Genomic DNA, 23,206 nt, shown 5'->3' on the forward strand with positions numbered 1-23,206 from the left:
TAATGACTTTTTTTAGATAAATTAATAAATTATTTTTTGTGAATTTATTAATGACTTATTATATGAAATTTCATGTTCATTATCAGAAGGTTGCTTCAAATAGGTTTATAGGATATTGGCCCATGGAACAAAACTTACCTTAGATCGATGTCATTTGGTTCAATTCCATGGGCAATTCAGTTCGATTTTGGTTCTTATTTGGTGGAACCGAACTTATGTTAGTTCAATTTTGATTTAGCCACAAATTGAATCAAGTTGCACCCCTAAAATGAAGAACTTAAGCCACATGCACTCGAACTCGTTTATTTTATGGATGATTTAAATATGCACTTATGTATTTTGATGAATAATTTAGATACCCCTATGTTTTTAAAAAAAGATTCTTTAATTATTTTCTAAATGAAGGGGTGTCCGTAACGTAAGCCTTGGAACGCCATATCTCAATCAATTCCCATAGGCACATGCAATACCCCCACATAACACACATATCACGTAAGTTGAGATAAATCTCTATGGGTAGCCAACAAGTGGACTTAAACTCAAGACCTCTCCCTTTTTAAAGGGATGTCCTGACCACTATAACCAACACTAGGTTTTGCAAATGAGTCATGGCTTTCTGACTCCCCCTCTATTCCCCTATCTTGGTATGTGCATAAAATCATAGATTCTTTCCTTGGGATACACTACTGCATATATTTATAGGAATGTGCAGTTGTGTATCCAAAGAAAAAATCTAAGGTAGCCCATCAAAAGAATAAAGGGGGAGTATGTCAGGGGGGGGGAGTCAAGTTTTCATTATTCTTTTCAAATTGTTAGACTCTAAGAAAAGCTTTCATGATCAAGTCAATCTCCAATAAGATGGTGCATCCCGCAATCCTTGTTTAGATCAACAAGGTTGAACTACACATATTTGGTGGTGGATCCCATATGTTATACAGTGTCATTGGTTGATTTTTTTGAAAATTTATTCAATTTATAGACAAGTTCAACTCAAAATAAATAATTCTTAATTATAACATTATAACCACATCTCATTTCACTAACTTACATATAATATTTTAGTTGAAAAATATTACATAAACTTCTCTATCACTTATTAAATTTGTTGGAGATTTATAATAATTAAATTATTCTCCTAAAAAAATTTACACATCTTCTTGGCACCATCAAATCCATTTAGATTTATGATAATTTTTTAATAAAATAAACAAATATTGTGATGCAATATTTTCTTTTAAATTGATATACTTCAACCCCACTTATATATCAAGACTAATTTAATGATCACACCTTCACCAATTTCTTTATCATTATACATGGCATGTGCAAAAGCACATGTATCAAAAGGATTTATCTTGAATTTAAAACATTGATTAAAGGGTTCTTGAAGATTATAACATAGTAAAAATGATATTTTGTAATTTTGAAAATTATGCAACGTGATTTTAGAGTCGTGGGTCGGGGGTCATAATTTTCATAATTTTTGACCAAAATGACCTTTGATTATATTAAGTTTAAGTATAGAAGTGGGGGCATTTATGACAACTTAAATTTTGGTGTCGAACCACTTCTACTCCACCTTCTGTCATTATAATAGTAAAGATAAAGATGAAATACCAAATAAAGAAAAATCATATCTTAAGCATTTTGCATGTCAATCAATTTTATTTAGTGCTTCACCCTTAGAAATATCTTGATTAAAGTAACTATAACATATTCTACCTTGGACCCTGTACATCTTAGAACTCGCATCCCTCTACTGTTTTTGTTCTCCAATTTAATTTTTTATTTTATCCCACCTTGAATATTCTCAAAGTTGCATTGCAATTAGGGCTGGTAATCCATCAGTTCAGTATTGGATCGATATCAAACCGTTACCAATCCAAAAAATTTACCTTAGGATCCAAAAATTCATTGACTTTATTCGATTGGGTCAATGAATCTTTCAACCAAATCCAATCTGATTAAGATTACACTTAACCCAAAACCGATCCAATCCAGACACCAGCAACTCTATTTTTTTTTAAAGAAATTCGATTTGGGGAAGAAATTGTTAGCGTTTAAGAGAAATACCTAGGGTTTTGAGAAGAGAGAAAGAGAGTGCTTGGAGAGACAGCTGTGGGAGCTAATCTTTTGTTCCTTTCAAGGGTTGCTCAAATGCCATTAAAACTCAATGACATAGATCGAAATAGAGATGAGGAAAAAGGAGAATAAATAAGATAAAGGGGGGGGGGGGGGGCCAATAAGGGTTTTGAGATAATAAAGAATTAAAGGGAATCTTAGGTCATTCATGTCTCATTGCTGGTTCAAAAATTTTTAATTTTGGTTTTGAAGTCTGAAATTTGAAACGAAACACAAACAGAAATAAAACTTCTAAAATCTGAATTTTAAAGATGAATCACTTCCATTTGAACTTCAGAATTGTTACCAAACACCCTTAATTTTGAAGGGTATGAGTGCTCTCTCTCTATCTTCTCATTTTTGTTGCACCTTCCCCACCAACCAACTCTCTTCCCTTTACTCTCTTGGGGGAAAACAATGTCACGACCTCCAAAGAAGGAATCAACGAAATTGCACAAGAAACCCACCATCAGATTGCATGATTCATCCATCTCCAAACCCCCTTGTTTTAGAGAGAGTACACTTTTCTAAGAGAGAGAGTGAGACCAGCCTAATCTTCCGTCTGACGACAATTTTGACGGTGGTGGAATCTGTTGTCGTGGATGATTTGTTTGGAGGAGACGATGGAGAGAAGCAATGAAAATCCTAATATCGAAGAACTGAGATGAGGGGGGATGGGAGAGAGAGAGAGAGAGAGTAATAACTAAAGTCGTATTGAGAAAAAAAAAATTTAATACAATTAAATTCAGATCAGGTTTTCGTAGAAGTAATTTGCGGTTAATCCAAAACCGATCTGAATATTTATGAAATCATTAAAATTCAATGCAAATCTTATTTTTCCAGATCAGATTAGACAACAATAGGATCATTGCCAGTCCTAATTGCAATATGTAATTTCATCTAAAAATAGCATACAATATGCAAATAACATGAAACAAACGGCCTCAATGATATTTTTGAAGCAAAAATATAGACGCTTTGGCAGAAGCAAGGCAAGGAAGCTGTAGCTTCCCCACAACCTGTGACATCTTTCCAGGTCAGAAGCACCTTTGTGACCAATAACTATTGGGCACTGGTGTCAATGATATGAGAGATGTTATTGACCTGAGCAACCCCACCTTTTAATTCAAACAATGGGAAGCACCCAACAGGCCAACAGTTTGGAAGGACAAAATATGCTGTTAAACTGCGCAAGTTTTCAGCATTAAAGGATCATTTTAATCTAATAAAACAAAAAACCAAAACCAAAACCAAAATAACAATTACTGTACAGAGAATGAACTTTTTCTAATCTACCGCTGCTGCTGCTGCATGTCTGTTATCATGGATGTAGATAATCACAGTCAGCACCCTTCTTGCAATGCCCATTCTCATGGAATTTGCAGACTCTCTGCCCTTTGGGAGGAGGCAGCCTAGACGATCCTCCTCCCCCACTTCCACCTCCACCTCCACCTCCACCTCCAAATGACAACTGCCTACTCCATGACGACCTACCACCACCATGGCCAGAATCCCCTCCATGAAAGCTCCGGTCTTGATGACTAGAAAATCTGTCCCCGTTATGTTTCTGTTGGCTCCCCCACGTGCCTGCATTTACAGCTGATCCAACCCAACCCATGTTGGTATTTTCCTGAGGCACTGTTCCCTGACCAGCTGTTGTGTTTCCCAGTGGTGCTGCTCCCCAGACTGTGTTTGTATTTCCTTGCGCCGGTCCTCCCCAACCCATGTTTGCATTTCCTTGTGATGGCGTCCAACCAGCATTCGAATTTTCTGGGGTCGGTGTCCAACTACTGCTTGGAATTTCCTGAGCTCCAATGCCCCAGCCTGTCACAACTGGTCCAGAAGGCCGCGTGTTTATTTCTAATGGATTACCAGACAAAAGTGGCTTCTGAGTATCAGACTGTGCCAATGAGTTGTTTTGATTGATGTTAAGGGCAGCACCTGGAGTTACATCCCAGTTGGATGACTTCATCTTTGGTGTAGAACTTGAAGTAGGTGGCTCTTGCTTCTGAACTGGAACAGGTCCCCCCCATCCACGAGCTTCAAACCCAGCTCTCGGATCAATTTCTGGTTTTTGAGCCAAACCAGATACTACATCAATGCTTGAATTCATGAAGGTGCCAGCCAAAGCAGGTGTGGGAGATCCAGGCACAAAGCTTTGGGATCCAATAGAAACATCACCTTTTCGTGTTTCCACATTCAATGCAGTATCTGTCGGTGAATGTGCTCTAGCCTTTGTTTGAGTGTGAAGAACCCCTCCCTGCAAGACCCCATGCGGCTCATTTGTTATAGTGTGGGAAGGAATTTTTCGAGGATCTGCATAGCTTAATGCATCACCCATTCCTGCATCAAGTTGTCGACTCAAATCATGCAGTGAACTTGAAGGATCATTTGCTGAACCCCTGATCAAGTCCCCGCCACCTTTCACTGAAATAGAAGTCAAACCACTTATATTATCATCTTTGGTGAGCATAACAGAACCATCGGTCTTTTCAGCAGACGCAGTACCATTGACTCCTGGACTAGAAATACTCCCCCAGCCACTGATTGTTTGCTGTATAGAAACAGATGGAACCTCAGCTCTTATGTTTTTGGCATGACCCCCTGTCCAGCCTCCAATACTAGGATTTGGGGTAGTAGGAGTAGGAGGATCCAAGAAATCCCTTCTCTCAGAATTTGATGGCTGAACAGAAATTGCAGGGTTGTTGTACCATTTGTTCTCGGAAGCCTGGCCCCCAGTCCCGCCTCCCATACTAGGATTTGGAGTAGGAGTAGGAGGATCCGAGAAATCCCTTCTCTCAGAATTTGATGGCTGAACACTAATTGCAGGATTGGCAGACCATGTGTTTTCGGAAGCCTGGCCCCCAGTCCAGCCTACACTACCTGGTGTTGGAGTTGGAGAAGGGAGGTTTGAAGAGTTGTTTCTGTTATCTTGGTTAGCACCCCACCCTTCTGCCGCAAATTTTAAGGCTTCGACTGAAGATGGAGCTGCCCGGCCCTTTGAAGAACTAATATCCATTTGAGATCCCCAATTTTCTCCAGAAGATTGACCTGGAGATTTGGATTGCTTTTCATAGCCATGCCCAGTACGAGACTGAAAGCTCATGGATCTGTTCGAACTCCAAGCATTCCCACGATTTTGACCAGAATTCCACCTCCCATCACCTTGACCTTCTCCTCCCTGATGGAAGGGCAGTGGTGAGGGACGTGGGCTATGCACTTGAGACCTACCTGGCCAAGCATTATTACTCTTCGATGAGTCCCAACCACGTGAGGAATACCCAGCCTGTCCCACCTTGAGATCAGGGGTTGATGCATCTTTCCAATTCGAATTCCGACTCCCATCCCTTTGGTTTTTATCTGTCCATGTTGAATCAGTATTCCCCTGCCAACCACCGTCCCAGTTATTTACTCTAATATTATCAGACACAACCGTACCCCTTTGTGGCTGTGACACGCTGTTGCCCCACTGTGGTGACTCTTTATGGAACTTCCCACTCATTGCATCATTCAACAGTAAAGAATCTTCTTGCTTGTCTGTTGTTCTCCATATTTTCAAATCAGTTGGAAAGTAACCCGTTGTATTCCACTTGCGGAGCTGCACCATAGAAAAGGGTCCTTGGATTTTCCCAGCTGGGTCTTTGTAGTGCCACATTTTGTCTGTCTCACTGATGTTAGGTGCTACCGGTGCAGTTTCTGGTGCAATTTCAGATCCAGTTGCAGGAACCTGGTTTTTGGTTCTCTCCGAACTGTTTGACTGGTTTGCATCTCTTCCTGGACCCCACGAGGATTCACTCATTCTATCACCAGCACTAGTAGTACTATCTACTTTGTCCCATAAACCCTTTGAAGACATATTTTTTCGTGATCCACTCCAGGTATCATTTGATGGTGAGCTCCCTTTTCCTGGAGAGATTGGCTCCCTACCCTTTCTAACAAATCCAGAATCTCTTGGTCTTGCGAATGTGTCTGCATATATGGCAAGCAAAGTTGACACAAAGTGATTAACTATAAAAAAGAAAACGTAAATGAATATAATGATAGAAATGGAGAGTCCAACATCCATAAAGAAATATGAAGGACCTTGTTTCTTATCATCTTGTTCTTCTTCATCCCCTTCAGATTCATAACTAGGATCCATATTAGGGTCAGCATGCACTTCAGGAATCTCCTGTACTCTGCGCGAACGCTCCTCAGGTGTGTTCAAAAGCTGCAATTTTTCCACACATTCTCGAAGCGTGGATCAAAGGTCAAGGTTTACTGGGGGAACTGTTTTTGTAATATTTTGCTCTTTTAATGACATACATGAATAGAGAATATGACAATCCACATCAACGGACATCAATATTAAATCCTACAAAAAAAAAAAAACTGTACCTAAATGGAGGGAATATTCATAGTGTAACTTTTAAAAAAATATCCATAGTGCATCTACCACGGCTTGTGAACATTGAAGCCATAATTTTAAGCCTATTTTATTAGTCTTCAAATCCTAGGTAACTTGTACACCTATGCAACAATGAAATGGACACGTGCACCAGTTTCTGAGAACAAAACAAGGTGTAGGTCCTTCTAATTGGGCTGTATCAGCCTTCATTACACCCAACCAATCCATCTCAATCAACTTTCTATAAGTTTTACATCTAGTGGGGCAACTACATTGTTGCAAATGCATTTATTTCTAATTTTATCTTTCTTGTTTGTTCCACACATTCATCTCAAATTCCACGTCTTTGTGGCACTAGTATACAAACATGACAAAAAACATTATTCCATATTTGATGAGACCTTTTGATGACAAATTATCTAAAATCACATCAAACCCAATATCAATAAATCAAAGCACAGACTTGCATAACAAAGGATATTCTTTTCTACGTCCCTTTTCACTTGCTCTGTCACGAAGATGAGTAAGCCGCATTTTCTCTGTTTCAAGCCACTGCGTCACCATAAGAAGTGTAGCATGAGCAGAACCATAAGAAGTTCCAAAATATAATAGAGAGATACTAGAAAAAAAAATGATCATGAAGAAAAACAAATCACAAAGATTATAAACTAAGATCACTGTCACTGTCTACATCTTATCCCAATGAATACTATTCTGCATTCAACGCTAACATATTCAAAGACAGAATACTTAAATCAGCTAACCTATTTAGTTATTAAAACAAAAAATCTAGATCTTTTCTCGATAGTAACATAAATTATAATAGATGTTTATGCAAGTATGCATCAAATGATAGTTCACAAGAAAGTACTCACATCGTTGACTCTCACTGCCTGAAGGGTCATGGCTTTCTCCTGAACCTCGCCCTAAATCATGCAACCACAAATTTTCTAATTTTAGTATGAGGGTCTGTATGCTTAAGCTCAAATGTGAAACGGGAAATAATATGTAGCATTACCACTGTCATCCGGCTAATCAATCCACATTTTATGCTCTGGCGTAATCGCTTGCATTCATCCTGGAAACAGAAAGTTTACAAGTTAAAACTGAGTTCTCTTTAGCAAAACAATGATATTCAATAGATGAGAAAGTGCGTAGCTAGGCATTTGATAAAATGATATTCTGAATTACTGCAATTAACTATACAGTCTAAAATCATATAAAGTGAAGATCCAAACATGGAAAACTACTATAATCTTATTAAACCATGCTTCACCAAACTCACACAGCCCTATGACTCCAAGCATTAAAAGATTGCAAAAGATCTGGAACAGCAGAAATAAGCATAGTATCACTCTTTTTATGATTGTAAATTCTATTAACCAGAAAAGATGTGAGACAAACGGAGGTTGAGGTGATCTACCTAAAGAAATGAAAAAGAACCAAAAACAGCTTGTGGCATCCTTCAAACCATCTCCTACCTAAAAATGAACTCAAAGAAGAGGCCTCGAAACTTTTCAAAGAGTTTGCACCAGAAGAAAATAAGGACCAACTTCCTGATGTTGACCTCGTGGATCAGACCCTCCTTCCCATAAAAAACACACTTGTTTCTCTCATTTAAAATGCCCCAACAAACCGCAGATGAGGTCAAGCTAATAAGATCCTTTTCCGAGAAATAAATGCTGTAGGTGCCAACTTTGTAAAATGGATAACACCGATGGAGGAGAGATCCATTTGATATTAAAAATAAATAAAAATAGTGAAATAAGACCAAATAGCTGAGCCAGAGTTGCACTGAACTAGGAGGTGACTGGCATATTCGCAAATAAGGAGCAAAATTCGACAATAATTTAACCAAGACAAAGGAAGTGATCCAATCATGATCTTATTAAGGGAAACTGTCCAAATGAATAATACACCTTTAATGGGGATCTTAGATCCCCATATTTAGAAGATGGAAGTCAAGAGGAAGATAACTGAGGAACAACATTATGAAAACATTTGACACAAAAGACTACTACTACTCTATCAAACCCAACTATCCTCAACCAAAGGGGAAATATGGAAGTCAAATGTGTGATTGAGATCCACATCCCAATCATTGAATCATTGCCTAAAACCTAATGGTCTCCTTCCAACCAGACTACGAAATTTTTAATGACAAAATTTTCTTGCTAGAGATATATTAAAGATGAACACACTGGAAAGGAATATGTTTTCTCTAAACTCTTTTCATCAGTCTTTGTCTTAGTCGGGTAGGTCTTTTTCAAAAGGGCCATCATACGGGGGTCGAGAGTTCCGTGCAACTTAGCATTTTTCTTGTTGGAGGTCAACTGAAACAAAATCCTAACTATTGATTATCTCATGTCCAGGGTTCTCCCATTTGTGAACTTCCATTATCTACGCAATGGTGAACTGATTGATCATATCTAATTCATTGTAGTTTCGCGAGGGTCATTTAATCTATTTACATTCATCTCAAGGGCACTGAGAGGAATTTTTCCTACGTCGGTTCTCCTTCTATTTCAAAGTTGGAACCCTCACTCCATCAAATTGCAAAAGAGACCCTTATGGAGTTAGCTTCCATCACAACATGTTGGAGAATTTATAAAGAAAGGAAAATGCAGGCCTTCGAAGGAAAGAAAGAGGGATCATTAAGTCCTTTTAAATATTTTGGAATTGATGTTTTCTTGGTGCAAATTATACAACAATTTAGACGTTCCTTTGTCCTAAGGAATCGTAGAAGAATCATTTTCTGTATTTCTTTATTTCGATTTTCTTCTTTCACGCATTCCTCTTGTGGATGGTTTGCTCAACATCCTGTTTTGTATTAATTTTCTCTTTTATGAAATCCTTCCATGTTTTCATAATGTCCATCCAAGCATCCCCATCTTTGTTTTGGGAGTTTGCTTCTTCTTTTTTTCCTCCCCATGCAAGTAGGATGGGTTTTTTTTTTGGACCTCCTTCTTTGATTGTATTTTGTTTGTTCCACTTTTAACAAAACCTGGCACTTATAAAGAGAAAAACAAAAAACTCCATAACACTTACTGTTTCGTAAAATTTTCCATTTAGCTTGATTGGGATGCACCAATCACACGGCAACCCCAAAGGCACATTCCACTTCAAGCATCCAACCATAATCTATGGACGACATCAATCTCTCCAACCCTCTGGATATCAATAACATAAGGTAACAAAAATGATCACTTCAATGTATTTTCTAACCATCATTTATTAATGGCTCCTCCCTTTTACCAGTGTCATTATTAAGCAATATAAGATTCCATCCTGCTGTACATTCTTCTCTATTTCTTAGTAAAATTTATACTTAACAAATATATATATATTCCATCCATAGTGGCCTTTTTAGTGTGGTTCGCCCACTTAAAATCCTTGAAACAACCATCTTATTTCTCGTAAAAAAAACTTAACACTGATTTCTACTCCATGTGCAAATCCAATGGTGAAAACGTCACCCATCTCTTAAATTATTGTGGTATTGCTAGATCAACTTGGACCTAGTTCTTTAATCAGTCTGGAATTTGTTGGACATTACCTGACTTTTGAGGTACTTGATTTGTTTCTAAGTCGACCAATACTGAGGATGGTCCACTTGTATGTTTACAATTGTGTGCTTTTACTCTATGCGTTGCTTCTTAATTGAAACCTCTTTACCCACAAAAATAAAGTTGGTTTACACTCGTGTTCACCTTTTAAGGACGGATTCTCCAAAGAATGCCTTCCATTTGCAATGTGTTTGGGTGTTCGTACGAAATGGAACAAGAGTGATACCTTCACAAGGAAGTAGATAATTCATGCTTTCATATTATAGACTAAGGTTTCTATCTTCCTGTGGTCTAAACTATTCAAGGGATGTGGAAAAAAATTTATAAAGTTGGTTTACAATAGCGTTCACCTATTAAGGTTGGATTCTCCAAAGAATGCCTTCCATTTGCAATGTGTAGGGGTGTTCATAAGAAATGGAACAAGAGGATATTTTCAAAAGGAAGAGAATAATACATGCTTTCATATCATACGTTAAGGTTTCCAGCTTCCTGTGCTCTAAACTATTCAGGGAATGTGGAAGAATTTTTGTTGAGGACTTTGTTATTAGAAGGGATAGCTATGTACAAGGGGAGTGTAAGACATCAGATTTTCATTTTAGATTTATCCTTCTCAGATATATCTCCTTCATCTTCTTTTCCTTTGTTTCTTTTTGTATTGTTTTATGCTTATTAAAATAATTATTTACTCATACAAAATTATGACATGCTCATTGAGAGAAAAAAACTAAAATTATCATACAAATTCTAATTATATAAATAATGCAAAAGAGTTGCATGAAAATTTGTGGTACAGATAACAAAGGTTGACACAAAATAAACTTCACAATCCAAATGCAACAAAATGGGTAAACAAAATTAAGCCCCAAGTAAAAAATAAAAACTAAAATCTTGTAAGACCAAGTGCACTCACTCAAATATCAAAATAAATAAAATAAAATCCCTAGAGTGTTCCTTCAAGTTCTCATAAAATCTACTTATCAAGGGAAAATGGGAATGAGGTTTAAAATTTTATCTTTTGGAGAGAAACTTAGTGGAAGTAGATAAATGACAAATCCTTGGTTTCTACATACCCTCTACTTCCAATATGTTCCTCAAAAAAAATTAAATCCCTCCCAAGAGAAGTGACATCTTTGGTATTTGCATGTGTTGAGCATACGTTTTATGATGGCCTAGTGGTCTTTACGAAGCTAGAGGCAAAATTCTATGGAAGATTCTGCCACAAGTCCTCAATTGGGATTTGTGACAAGAAAAAAAAATTAGGATAGACACCAAACAACCCAAAATTCAGCAATTTCATCATATGCAGGCTATGGGCCTTGATGCTATAGTATTTCATAGGGACTTTGGTGAAGATCTCTGAGCCAATTTGGAGAACGCCATTTATAGGAAAGGGGACAATCAATAAAAGGAGAACCCTCCATGGAAGAGAACTAATGAGAAGTAGAACCTTAATTTAAATGAAAGCATGACAGATTCAACACAAGAGGTTGGTTGCATTACTACCACGATTGATATTTCAAAAATTCAAGTCTCCACCCATTGCAAGGTGAATTCTGCATAACCAAAGGTTAAAGCTACTCCCACTAAAGGTTGAAAGTAACTCATTGGACAAAATTAAGTGGAGAGAAAGCAAGAATCAAGGTCCTTGGAGACTTGGACAGGAAGTTGACCAAACATAAGAATTAGTCAAAGATTGGACAATAAACTTTTCACTCAGCGTGGAGGCCTCATTAGAGAGAATGGGAATATATGAAAGATATTATCGATAAAGCACTAAATTATATATTTCTGTACCTATATATATTTTAATAAAATATATTTCTGTTGGTGATTAAAAATATACAAAAGACGCACTTCTGTCATTTTCCAGCATTTAAAAAGAAAAGTAATAAATTTGTCTGAAGCTTGAAACTTTAAAATTCAAGTAGATTTAGCCTATTAAAGAAATTTGAAACAGAAAAAAGAAACGATGTATTCGAACTGTTCTGTTAAACCACCTCAGAGAACTCCTGATTTGAAATCGTATCAATTGATATTATCTCTGTCTTGTTTAAGTTTAGTATCTCCAGCACCACATCCGTCATCCTTTTACCAGTTTTATATGGTTCTGCCGCTTTTCGAGTACCTGTATTCAAAATCATTAGCCAGATAAATTTTATATGGTGTGATTTGCAAATACCAACATGTACAGGTAAAAATAGGAAGGAAGTAAATTTCTTATTACAAAATTACCTATGACTTGAACTAGCCTGTACATATCATGTTTCTGACCAGAGCCGGAAATCCTTATTCTTACAAAAGAGCCAATAATCTTGTCATGAAACTTGTCTTTATCTTCAAGTAAGTCCTCCATCAAGTTGCGTCGCAAGTAAACCAAGTTAATGTTGTGGACATCAATTGCTGCATAATCATCAAGATTGGTTTGCAGTCCTCTCTCCTCACCCTTTCTGCGAGTTTTTCGTCTCTTATCTGTACCCATCTTTGTTATGGCATCAGCACTACTTTCAGCCTCCAACCGACTAGCTTCAGTGTCAATAATTTCCCCTTGTATATCATCTGCCTGAGCATCCTCTTTTATAAGGAAGTGTGATTCAAGAAGCTTTAACATTTCAAAATGCCCCACGCGTGCTTTCCCAAATAGATTTTCCAGCCTTGAATCACAAACTATTTGACTTTTCCGACGAGGATCACGAAGGTTGTTTTGTTTTATATATTCTAACAAGAGAGCCTGGACATCAAACTGGGATAAAACAGATGTATCACCATTTTTCATGTGTGCAACAAACTCCAAGAGCTCCTTCGAAGCCCATTCAGTGTCGCCTGATGGATACGCCGTCCCTTCAACATCAACAGCTCTTGCCACATAGGAAGAACCCTCCTCCTTGGAGGGCTTTGACCGTCTTTTGGCCTTTCTTTTTTTAGTGTTAGCTACTTCAAGATGACCAGAAGAACTATCTGAATTAGAACCTTGATCATCATTACCATCATATTGTTCATCAGAAGATTCCTCTTTACGAGCCAAGGTACCAGATCCTTTCCATGGATTTCTAGCTTGAGATAGCTCATCTAAAGTTAATGATAGCTTCCCTTTCAAATCTATCCAGTAATCCTTGAAGAGATGTTCCCAGCTATTTTTGTCATCAAAATTTACTTGAGGCTGCAAAACAAACCAGGAAAAGAACAGGTATCAGATGATCACCACGGACTGGGGTCATGAAAGTGGAAACCATATGAGCACATACATTTTTCTTTGACAGGCCATATGGGCAAATATATTGAGACAAACAATACGTTCCTTATAGAGCAACATTATAAAAACATTCAATCTTCAAAAAGAGGAAGTCTATGATTTCAACAACAAATACAAACATTTATTAGCAAAAAATATACAATACAAAATGCCAAGGATGGGGTCAAAACGACGCAAAAGACTGCAGCAGAGAAAACCTCCAAATATAATTGCCATATAACTGAAGTGACCAATGCTAGGGACAAAGGAGGTCTAATATTAACATGATATGGGCATGTCCTACTGAGATACCAAACAAAACGCCATGTATTCAGGAAATATGACAGTTCAAACTGAATTGTTAAATAAACAAGGACAAAGGCCAAAGAAAAAAAAATTAACAATAATAACATAATAATAAATACTTAAAACCATAAAAGAAGCATAACTCAAAATCAGGATAATCTAAGATTATTAGAATATAGGCAAGCCCAAGCAACGTGGGCCATTCTGAAACTTCTAGCCCCACGAATCGATTGGCTCAAAGTTATGGTAAAAAGGATAGAGAAGATTTTTTCAACTTCTAGCCCACTTTTTCTGTTGGAAATTTCGGAACTGGCTGATTTATCTGAGGACTGTTTCCATATAATCTTCATGTAGGCCCAGCTGACCAATGTAAGAAAAACAACTTACAAATAATCCCTACATATGTACCGTATTCTTACTTATGGTAGCAGGACCCACATGGATCAAGATGGACAATGCAACTGAAAATTGTGTTGTCTATGCCCCAGAGACCAGCATCAAAATGATCCTTCCAACATTTTAACCTCATGAAAAGTCCAATTGTCCCCCCCCTCTCTCCCTCCAACCAATCCATACTAACACTCTTAACCTCATGAAAAGTTGGTTTCCCTTCTTCACTCCAATCCTCCACCTCCCTCCTAACAAAATTTGCATCAAATTATTATTTGAATATGCAGAAACCTTAGTAAAATCATGTCAAAGTGCCCTATCAAATCATTTCATTTTATATTAACTACATAGCTCCCAATTAACTACATACTTAGCTGACACATAATATGACAACCACAAAGTTTGAGATAAATGTCATAGAGAAAGGTCTGGAAGTAAACAGTGAAGAACTAAGGTTGGCACCGGATCAACCAGCTTGAACTAACGTGTGAAGCACATATTCATCTCATGTATGTTACTACTAACAGTTGCTTTTTTTATATATACATATTTGTTCTATCATTTTTGTGACATCAGCATTTTTTCCCAACATTGAAACAATAATTCTTAGCAGTTTTCTAAATTGGCATTTTTTTTTAACTTCTCTAGATCGAAGTGAATCTCCTCAAGTTAATTCCATTTTTCTGGAAGTACAGAAAAATTCATTAAATGAGATGGTCGAGATGACCAACCAGAGAGACAATGACACCGACCAAGGCCAGCCCCCCCCCCCCCCACACACAAAAAGAAAAACTCATAGAAATACTAAAAACCCAATTCCATCACCATAAAAGATTCTAATAATAGAACCCCAAAACATATATGATGATCTGATGGAGATTAGGGCAAGAAGGAAGCTATGGGCCAAGAAAAGTAATTTATCCCACCTCCTTAAAAGATGCTAAAAATAGAACACACCCCCCCCCCCCCTCCCTCTCCTTGACCCCAAAATTCCGTTAAAATATTACACCAATAGAAGATGGGCCCCAAAACATATATGATGATCTGATGGAGATTACCTAGATTAATCTAATGAAGATCCAAGAAAGGAAATATTTTAATAAGCAAACATCCTATAAGAGGAAATAAAGATATCAATCCCAATGCAACACTAATGACTACCAACAATTTGAGAGGGAGAGAAATAGTCGTACTTTTGAAAGGATAGAGACTCGCTTCAAGAGGTCATAATATACATCCTACGGTTCTTGTTTTCCCAGTGTAAAGTTTCTAAAGAGTTAAGGGGGGTCTTCATTTAGGTGGGAGACTGTAGATAGAGTAAGGAATGAGTTTGTTTGATTGTTTCGCCTTCCTGCTCTTTTCTTTTTCTAGGTAGATCCGCACAACCTCCTCTTTTTGTATTTCCATGTTTCTTCTAATAAAAATTTTAGGCCTAAAATAAAAAATCGAGCAGGGTACGTACAGCTCCAAGCATTAGATTGTCAATCTGAAAAATAGATACATGAAACCTTGCTGAAAACATGATCCCAGAGCAGCACAAAGTAAGAAAAACAGCATGTCATGCAATTTCAAAAAAAAAAAATTATATCCTACCACTTCCTCATTTCTCAGCTCATTCTTCTCGATCAGCATTACTGTTCTCATGCATGTTTCACAAAATCCCTTGTTTCCTCTAACGCATAAAAACTCAGCTTCTTTAATGCAACCCTTGCACAAGGAGTATGTACACGTATAGCATGTATAATGGGCAGCCTTTTCACAGTTGCTACATATATGCCACCCTGAAATGCATAACAATCACAAACAGAAACTGATGAGTCAAACAATCACAAGGCAAAAACCCATGTAAACAACAGCACCAACATACAAAAGTAGCTAAACAGATACTGGCAATGAGATCCCAAGCAATAAAAATTCAAGTATGAAATGCAAAGCCCCAAATTAACAAATTCTGATTGTTCCTTGATCCATAGTATAGCATCAGCACCCACATGCATCAAAAGATAATAAAATGAACACGATGAGAAATAAAGCCAAGAATTATTTAGGCATTCCATGGTTTACATGGAAATGATGAAATACTAGAGTGCAAACAAACATTTGATTCGGAAAAAATTTAAAAAGGATGATGATGATGAAATTTTAGAGAAAAGTAAGGAAAAGCCAAAGAAAAAATTCCAAAAAGAGATTCTCCCTCTCCTAAAGTACCACACTCTCACTCTCACTCTCATTTTTCTCTTTTTCTCACCTCCTTATTTCTCTTTATTTTCTCTTGAACACATTTTCCCTTTACTATCTTACATGTTCCCATCCCTCACTCCTCCTATTTCTCTGTCAATTATTTCTCATTTTATTTTATTTCTTTCTCCGTCTATTTCCCCCTTTCCACCACATCTCCCCCTAAGTGGGCTTTCATTTTTTTTTTCTCTTTGATCCATACTTATAATTTTTTTACTACTTTTCGCATCTTCCTCAAACTCCAAGGATTATTTTTAGGAGATTTTTATGCATAAATTATGGAAATTGTTAGTTAAAACCCTAGCTGACCATAAAAGTGAAGCTTAGTGATTCTTGTTAATATATTTATTCAAACAATGAGGTAAAGTTTTCAGATTTTGAAATATGGTATGGTTCAATTTATTTTCAGTAGTTATTATTATATGTCAGTACTTTTCTTGATTATTCAAACCAAAAAAAAAAACACTTTCTGATATGTCGTTAATTCAGATTACATGAATAGTTGAAAAATCCATGTGGCATGTGAATAAGCATTTAAGAATTTGAATCATCAATTATTCAAATATATTTGCAAATATCAAACGTTTAATTGTTATATCTTCCGGTTAGATAGAATCTTTATTCAATTCTAACCGAGAAAAGATTGATCAAAGATAAAAATAGGGATTGTAAAGTAGACCTTTGATACCTTGGAAATTTTTTTATTTTCGCCTCAAATTCGTTTTTATTTTATTTTATTTTTTTTCTCTCCATACAGAAGTGAGGAAAAAAGTTGATTTAGAATTATTCACTTTGTTTTCAAAACTAAAAAAAGTAAAAAAAAAAAAATGTATATTGTCCCTTTTCATTTCAATTAGTTCTTGTTTACACAAGTCAGTCCCTGTGGATTTGACCTTGTGAGCACTAAATCATCCTTGTACACTTGCAAGTAAAATATTACTCTCAATTCGTCAGTCATTAATTTTGTTCATAGATTAAGACGTAACAAGTTTTTGACACCATTACCGAGGATTGCAACATGTGAAGAGAACAAGGGTTACAAATTTTCGTTTCTTTTTTTTCACATTTTTTTTATTTGTGATTGTGATTCAGGAAAAAAAGGGATTGAAGGAAAGCCAGATAGAGCAAGAAAAGTACTACCAGGTTCGTTTACAATTTTGGTATAGTCTTGATTCAAGAAATCTGTAACTGAATTATTAGTGGAAATTCCTTCATCCCCCCTCTCTATCTAATCCCCTCTATCACTAATAAAAGTTAAACAAACAACCCCTTTTTAGGAACTGAATTATTAGTGGAAATTCCTTCATCCCCACTCTCTATCTAATCCCTTCTATCGTTAATAAAAGGTAAACAAACAACCCCTTTTTAGGACTTCGTTGGGACCTGATACGTGCTATTGGGATTTTATCATCCACCCACAAAAACAAAACCAAAAAAGTAGGAAGATAATTAGGATTTCAATCTTTCCAATTAGTTCCATTGTAATTGAGTCCAACTGGCTTGTTTGTAAATCTTTTTTCTTCTCCTCTTCATCGAGGATGTGATGAGCAAAATGCCTTACCCAAATTGCAAACAGAGGATTTGAAATTTCTCACTTAAGACATTGAATTTAAATTAAAATATAACTAATTATTTTTTTAAAGGAAGTCGGAAAAATCCACGCACACTCTTGCAGTAGGTTGATAAAAAAAGATATGACCCTAGATAACTATGGAAGCAAGAAATAACTATGGAAGCAAGAAAATTATGTGCACTCTCTCACGGCAAGTTACTAAGCTGTTACGAATAAACAGATACTAAATCATTTTAAGGGCATCACTTTCCCCATAATCAAGAAAGTGGAAACCCATCTGCGCAGCTCTTGGAGTCTTGCTAAGATCATTTGGTATTTTCTCTCTTCAATCACTTGGCATATGTGGGTGTGTTATCTTGTGCTTAGCTAGTTTGTGCATCAACTACAAGTCAACTAGGAAGCTTGGCATACACTATGTACATGTGACCAGTCTGATTCCTTGTGGTTGTTAAAATAAATTGAGCTTAGGAGGTGCATGCATTTTGTTGTGGTGACCCCCCGACTTCCCCTTTAAGATATGATTTTATAATAGTTTAGTGTAGGTTTAACATCTCTTTAGTCTTCATTGTCTATATGAGCTTGTGACAACGAGGTAAAACAAAATAGTTACAAAGAAAAAATTGTGGTTGGAGACGTCAAAACACATGTTGGAAGAAAATCCCCAGACTCTGGATTCAACTTCACTTGTGTGGTTCTTTTCAAAGCTTATGGAGATATCCACAAGCTTGGGATCACTTTAATCAGTTAGCTGAGAATGCCCAATCCTGAGATACTACAGATAATAATGATAAAGCTAAGCTTGTTTCTAATTTAAAAGGAGGTATGTGCCTTCTAAAGGAAAATGATGATATGCATGCTAAATTAGAACGTCTTATTGCATTAATGTGGGATTTATCCTAATGTTTGAATGGAAGTAGAAGTAAAAGTAAAAGTAAAAGCAAAAAACAAAAGTTAAAGTAAAAAAAGTGAAAGTAAGAGTTAAGTGGTTTGTTTGTAAGTTGTGTAAAATTTTAGTCTCACATCGAATAAAAACAACTAAAATGTGTAACTCTTATATAGAAGCTCTCACATAGTGTAGTAAGTGTGAGAAAGATACGAGTCAAGCCCATGCGCACGTGAGGGCCCATGGGTTCTAAAAGAGATTTGGACCCATTGGTCCAAAAAACCTTGGTGCGTGCGTGCGCATGCGATGCACTCACAGGGGGTGCAAATCTTCAGATTTAAACCTCACGTGAGTGTGCATGAAAATCACACTTTTGCTAAAACTTTGTTGGACCAAGTTGAACTCGATGAGTTACAACTCATGACTGTTCTAAGAGACTTAAGTGAGTCAACTCATGATTGTTCTAAGAGACACAAATGGTGTCTCAACTCTACAAATATGTCTCTGTTCGAAAAGTCACAACCATTTTCAATAGTCTTGGTGGCTATCCAAAGAGACACTTCTAATTCTATAAATTCTCGTGTGTTCCCTCTTTTGAATTCATTCAATTTTATTTATTTTTTTGAAAAGTAGAATTCATTCAATTTTTGAGTTATTACTTGCATAGTGCCCTTCTGTTTTCAAGAGATTTTTTTGTATGTCCTTGAGAGTACAATTCACAGTACAAGTTCATTTGTACGTGTACACTAGGAGTGTTGCCTTGTACATGTGTGGAGCATTGTATCCTGAGAGACAGACATCCAAAGACTGTTAGCATATCACAGAGGCAAAATCTGTCTTAAGGTTATTATATCCAATACAAGCCTCACTCATTTCAACATTAAGATAGTATTTTTACGATATTTATAATTTATTTTATTATTTTTTATCACATCTTTTTCTGTTTATTTTCTCTAATCTTACATCACAGAAATAACAAGTCTAACTTGAAAGGTATAGGCCATGGAATCTTACAAAGTAAATGTAACAAAGGCCAATGAGAAATTAGAGAGTGCTCGTGAAATGTGGGATTTGCTAAAGTGAGGCACACGCGATAAATGGTTGTCCAACAATCTTTGCTTTTCAAGAAGTGTTGCATTACAAAGCAAATGTCATAAATGTTTATAAACAACTTTCCAGTTCACTGTATTTTGACACGTACAATAAATTAGTGTAATCATATCCCAATTTTAGTAGGCAGAATTGACCTTATGCAAGTGTGCATAATAATTCTCAAATGGCCTTCTACTAGCACTCTTTATGTCCCACCACATAAGAAAACTCTTAAATATACATTACAAGCATTCATGCAACGGCAAACTCAAATTAATCAAAACATCATGCAAGCTCTACAAGAACTCAAGTCTCCACTTGGTAAGTTTGTTTACGGTCAAATAGACAGCCAGCCCCATGATCACCTCGAAGCAACACAAAGCCATCAAAAATAAAATATGACTAGGAACAACATCCACAAAGATTTAAGGTATCTTCTACATATCAATCCTCCCTCTTTTACTTCAAAACCTCCTAGTTTTCTTGCAATTGGTCTCGTCATTCTACAAAGAGAATCTGTCAATATAATCAGAGTGACGAAGTTCAGATTTGGTAATTATTCAACGAGAGTTCAATTCAGTTAAAATTTTCATTAAAAAATCAGAAAAATTTTGAGGCATATACAAATGATAATTTTGGGTTTCTTACCCAAAAAAACATCATCTTCAAAGTCCCTAAAACCCTTTTCTTGTTCTTGAGTGTAGAAGAGAATGGAATTTTGTGGGTGAAGTGTAAAAATATTACCAAAATATTCCACATTTAATCGATTAATTCATCAATTCACCGATCTAATAGACTAATCCTTAATCAAAAAAATTTACAAATTAAAAAAAAAAAAAAAAAAAAAAGAGGAGAATTGTGTGGCTATGAATATAATAAAAGAGATAATTAGAGAGGTCTCTTGGTACCAAGCCTCAAGACCATTGAAAATAACCCTCTCAGTAATCATTGATCAGAATTAAGGATTCATTTTCTACTCCAATTTCTATAGATCTTTGTAACCAGATTTGTTCCTACGAGACCGAATTGCAAACCGCTACGAAGTGCACCAGTCTACGGTATGGTTCGTACAAGGTCGTGGAATACAGCTAAACCATGTACCAACCAATTTGTGAACCAAGCCATTTTGACTCGCTAAACTTTTTTCAGTGGGTTTGGCTAACCAAATAGTGAAGACACTGTATTTTTGAGAAATTCGGTTATGCCTCTTCTTCTTCCTTTTTATATACATATATATAAGGAGCAAATCTTGTTTTTTGTCTATGTAATTTTCTTCTCAAAGACATCTTCAAACATTTGTTCTTTCAAGAAACGAATTCTCTTTGCCTAACCCTAAAAACCGGGTTCATTACAGAGAAACAAACTTGAATTTGAACCGACGAACCAAGTAACATAGCTCTAGATCCTACCAAAACTCATCCTTTCAAATTCCCTCGATTTACGTGGTCACAGACTTTTTCCATATCAATTTCGCAAACAAAGCCCAAACTCCCAGACTTGATTCTTGAATCTATATATTACTTGCTATTAGGACCCAATCAAGGATTTGCTTAAATTTTACAAATGCTCCTTTCTCAGATGCGATGATGTTAAGGAAGGAACAATCTACGTATCAAGGCCAACAATTTACCAATAATCTAATAACTTCCATTAAAGAATCAGCTATTCAAGTAATTTCCCCCTCATAATGTGCACCTTTTTTTACTTTTACCACAAAAAAATAATAATAATAACCATGTATAAAAATTATTTTTTTAGTCAATTGAGAAGAGGAGTTGGAATATTCATTTTGAATAAACAAATGCATCTGTTACTAAAATGCTATTTTTTAGAGATGAACAAATCAACTACTAAAACATACTTGTACCTTGATTTATCATATTTAACACAAAATGTTGGACCCATCACTTGCATGGCTAAAGTGCCTTAGCTAACGAGTATAATTTTAAATAACAATGCAACACATACTGAAGAAAAAAAACCACCATCAATCGCATTCCATTAATCAATAAACTCCTACATCCAATACAAAACCAAGTAGGCTGTAACATACCGCAATTCCAGCGACCCTTGGAACGGAAGAATGCGTCATCTCGATTAACACAACCAGGATGGTACGCCTTAGGACAACCCCTAAAAACACCAAAATTATCTTCCAAATTAGCACGAAATGAAACAGAAATAGGATTCACGATGGTAAATCTCAAAAAAAAAACATGAAACCAATTGGAAACTCTCACCTTCGATCACAGAGTACAAGATTCCCCCCATCGAAACAAATAAAACAAACGTCCTCTTCTTCCTTTTTCTTAGATGGAGCTTTGGTTTGAACCCTAGCTGGCCGACCTCTCTTGCGTTTACCGCCACCTCTTCTTCTCCCTGAAACCTCCGCCTCCATCTCCGCCTCCATCTCTTCCTCCAACTCCATCTCAGCGTCCGCAACAGGTGTAGCCTCTTCAGCAACCATTGGAGTAGATTCTTCTTCTAATACGGCAGAATCGTCTGCAACGAAGGGAGAGGATCCAACTAGCTGCGAATCGTCTATTTCAGGGACAAATTCGCATTTTTGAAGATCATTTGAAGGATTCTCGACCTCCTGCAACTTCTCATCGATTGATTGCTCGAAATCGTACATTTCAGGGACAACTTCGCATTGTTGAAGATCACTCGAGGGATTCTCGACCTCCTGCGACTTCTCATCGATTGATTGCTCGAAATCGTACATTTCAGGGACAACTTCGCATTGTTGAAGATCATTCGAGGGATTCTCGACCTCCTGCGACTTCTCATCGATTGATTGCTCGACTTCTTGATGTCTGTAAACTGCTAAACCTACTTCTTCTTCTTCCTCCATGGCGGATGTGAAACCTAAGAAACCCTAGATTTTGAGCAGAGAAGATTGAATCCTATTCAAACTTCAGAGAGGAACCAAAGCAGGATGAGACAACCAAACGAGGGACGGTCACGCCCGAGGATGAGTTATAATAAGTTATGGAAAAATAAAACTAACCCTCCACGTTTTGGTGAATATTTGATAAACCCCTACTTTTTCAAACTGATGACATACCCTTTGACCTTGTTCTAGTCTAGAATTCTAATGTAAAATGACCTAAACGCCCTCTCCTTTGACCTTAAGCCAAAAACCCATTCTTAATTTTCTCACCAAAATCAGTTATATTATTATTCTAACCTTTGGAATAACTTTTTATCTTGTCTTCAACATTAAGATTTTATCTCATTGGGTTGTCTTGACTTAGGAAAGTCCCCAGGCTTCTTATTAGCATAGATGCGACCTCGACTACAACGATCGACCCATGTGAGAGCTGAGACTTATTACATAAATTTTGTTAGGAGGGAAAGGTGATTAGATCAAAGTCATATAGCTTGATTGCTTGGAGTCAGACAGATTCATCTAGACAAC

The 23,206-nt window shown here is 36.6% G+C and overlaps 1 protein-coding gene across 1 annotated transcript; it reads right to left on the reverse strand.

The window, feature by feature from the left end:
• Nucleotides 1-3,051: 3,051 nt before the first annotated feature.
• On the reverse strand, nt 3,052-22,744 carry LOC147407440 (uncharacterized). The gene is made up of 10 exons (XM_086436011.1): nt 22,026-22,744; nt 21,839-21,918; nt 15,593-15,780; nt 12,307-13,231; nt 12,072-12,199; nt 7,527-7,586; nt 7,384-7,434; nt 6,990-7,060; nt 6,205-6,359; nt 3,052-6,090 (listed from the first exon to the last, which is right to left on the reverse strand). The coding sequence occupies exons 1-10, from the start codon at nt 22,637-22,639 to the stop codon at nt 3,443-3,445; spliced, it is 4,920 nt and encodes a 1,639-aa protein (XP_086292137.1). The 5' UTR covers nt 22,640-22,744; the 3' UTR covers nt 3,052-3,442.
• Nucleotides 22,745-23,206: the final 462 nt, after the last annotated feature.

This window comes from Akebia trifoliata, chromosome 3 (assembly GCF_017979445.1).
Source record: "Akebia trifoliata isolate Shusen 1 chromosome 3, ASM1797944v1, whole genome shotgun sequence".
NCBI lineage: Eukaryota > Viridiplantae > Streptophyta > Magnoliopsida > Ranunculales > Lardizabalaceae > Akebia > Akebia trifoliata.